At 39.4% G+C, this 2500-nt stretch overlaps 1 protein-coding gene across 1 annotated transcript in view; it reads left to right on the top strand.

Annotated features, from left to right (window-relative positions):
- The window catches only part of LOC138860227 (uncharacterized), a 27187-nt gene that overhangs the window by 24171 nt on the left and 516 nt on the right, over positions 1-2500 (top strand). Inside the window, exons 2-4 of the mRNA XM_070117427.1 lie at positions 978-1952; positions 2120-2319; positions 2497-2500. The exon at positions 2497-2500 is cut by the window's right edge and continues 516 nt beyond it. Of these exons, the coding sequence (XP_069973528.1) occupies positions 978-1952; positions 2120-2319; positions 2497-2500 (1179 nt within the window). The remainder of the gene's footprint in view (positions 1-977; positions 1953-2119; positions 2320-2496) is intronic.

Here is a 2500-nt window from a genome sequence, read left to right as displayed (position 1 = left end):
AGGGCGCGACGTACCTTCTACCATGGCTACCCTCCCAATGAGTCTCCTCACCTGCCTGTCCTCAGCCTGCCTTACACTGAGGAGATCTACTCCCTCCGTCGGCCCCTGCAGTCTCTCAACTGCAGACTCTCCTTTCGCCAGGTGAATACTCTCCGTCGTAACCTGGTTCACACCTGCCCTCCCTCTACCTCGAAGGTGGGCACCTATGCTGTTCCGTGTGCCTCCTGTGATAAGCAGTATTTTGGTGAAACAGGCGCCAGTCTTACTAAGCGTCTGTCTCAGCATAAGTACGCTGTATCCAGGGGACATAGCAACAACGCCCTCTTCTGCCATCAGTGGGACACTGGCCATCAGATGGACTGGAAAGTTGCACGCATTCTCTTCCCTTCCGCTGATGTCCATGTCCGCAGACTGGTGGAATCTTCTCTCATTAAGCTGCTGCCCAATTTCAACTTGAACAGCGGTTTCTCTCCTGCCGACAGCCTCCTCGCTTCCCACATCCTTCGTCTCCTCCCTTATGCCGGCCACCCGTCACATAGACCGCCTGACCCTTCGACCTGACCTGACCTCCATTCGCTTCCGTTCTCCTGTCCTCACCTGCCCCGTGGTTCCCGAGTGCTTCTCCTCCTTTCCCTCTTATACCGCCTCCTCTCCCTTGCCTCTTCAGACCCGAAGATGGAATCGAGGACGATTCCGAAACTGTTGTCTCACTTTCATCAATATATCTAGTTTGTGCATTATGGGCTTTTCTTCCATATATATATATATATATATATATATATATATATATATATATATATATATATATATATATATATATATATATATGCAGAAATAATGTATGTATGTATATATAAATACAAACATACGTACATACATAATGTTGTAGATGCCCTCAGAAATTCTATATCTTGGCTGGATTTTTGTCATCTACAACATGCTCAGAATACATGTACCAGAACCCTTGAGAAAATTAGACTCATGAAAAGAAATTGTTTAGCCTAGGCTTGGACAAGAGATATGATCCCCTTGACCCTGATAAGGTGGTGTTCAATTATTCTCACATATCTTTGTCTAGCAAGTTAAAATTCTTATTAGCTAAAGGTTTGAAATATGCTTTACCTCCTTCAAAAATCAACTTTGCACATTACTTTCTGTCTTTTGAAAAGCTCCTGAGAGCTTTAAACAAACGCAGTGTCAACAAATTACCAGAAATTTTGCAGCATGTAAAGTCAGCCATAAAGAATGTTGCCTTTTCATCTTATTACTCATATGGCCAACATAATTTCACGTCAGGCTTAACCAAGGATGACTTATTGTTGTTAAATGACTTTAGTAAAAATACGGACATTATTGTAACCAAACCTGATAGGGGGCAAGGTGTAGTCATCCTAAATAAGAATGAATACATTGATAAGATGGAAAGCATCTTAGGAGATGAAACAAAGTTCATTAAAATTGATGATGACTGCACCTCTCTCAATATCAAAAGAGAGGACCAACTTAATAATATGCTGAGAAAACTCAAAGATAGTCAGTCAATTGACAAAGATACATACTCACGTCTGTTTACTTCTGGTAAGCCAGGTATCCTGTATGGACTGCCAAAAGTTCATAAAACAGGTTGGCCTCTTAGATCAATACTTTCAGCTATTGGCACTTTAAACTATCATATTTCAAAATATTTTGTTCCCATTCTCAAAACACTGACTATCAATGAATTTACAATACATGATAATTTCTCATTTGTGAAAACAATATTAAATATCCCCGATGCTGACAGTTATATAATGACAAGTTTTGATGTTACCAGTTTCTTCACAAATGTCCCTCTTGTTGAGACCATTACAATCATCACTGACTCACTGTTTAACCACAGTACTCATAAAAATGGCTTAAACAAACTGCAATTCAGGAAATTGCTGGAAATTGCAACTAAAGACAAGAGATTTGTATAAACAGATTGATGGAGTGGCTATCGGTAGTCCCTTAGGCCCAACACTTTCAAACATATTTATGTTTTCATGAAAAGAGGTGGCTCACAAACTGCCCACCTGATTTCAGACCCTCACATTATTATAGATATGTTGACGACACATTTCTTTTGTTTAAATCGCAGATACAGGTACAGAAATTCCTGCAGTATATGAACAGTCAGCATAAGAATATTAAATTTACTTGTGAATTAGAGTCTGATGGTAAACTACCTTTCTTAGATGTCAGTATAAGCAGAGATAATAATAGTTTTTCAACTGCAACATACAGGAAACCGACATACACAGGCCTCACCACGAAATTTGATTCTTTCATTCCTGTGAAGTACAAAACCAATTTGATAAATACCCTCATCAACAGAGCATACAAGATATCAAAGTCTTACCTAATATTCACCAAGGAAATAGACTCTATCACTGACATTCTAAGAAGGAATGGTTTTCCATTGTTTGTCATTTAGAGATCCATCAGACAAACCTTAAACAATATCTTTGTGAAAAGAGAA

The sequence above is a fragment of the Penaeus vannamei genome, chromosome 40 (assembly GCF_042767895.1).
Source record: "Penaeus vannamei isolate JL-2024 chromosome 40, ASM4276789v1, whole genome shotgun sequence".
Classification (NCBI taxonomy): Eukaryota; Metazoa; Arthropoda; class Malacostraca; order Decapoda; family Penaeidae; genus Penaeus; species Penaeus vannamei.
Note: the sequence above shows the minus strand (reverse complement) of the source record. Positions and strands in the feature narration are given on the sequence as shown.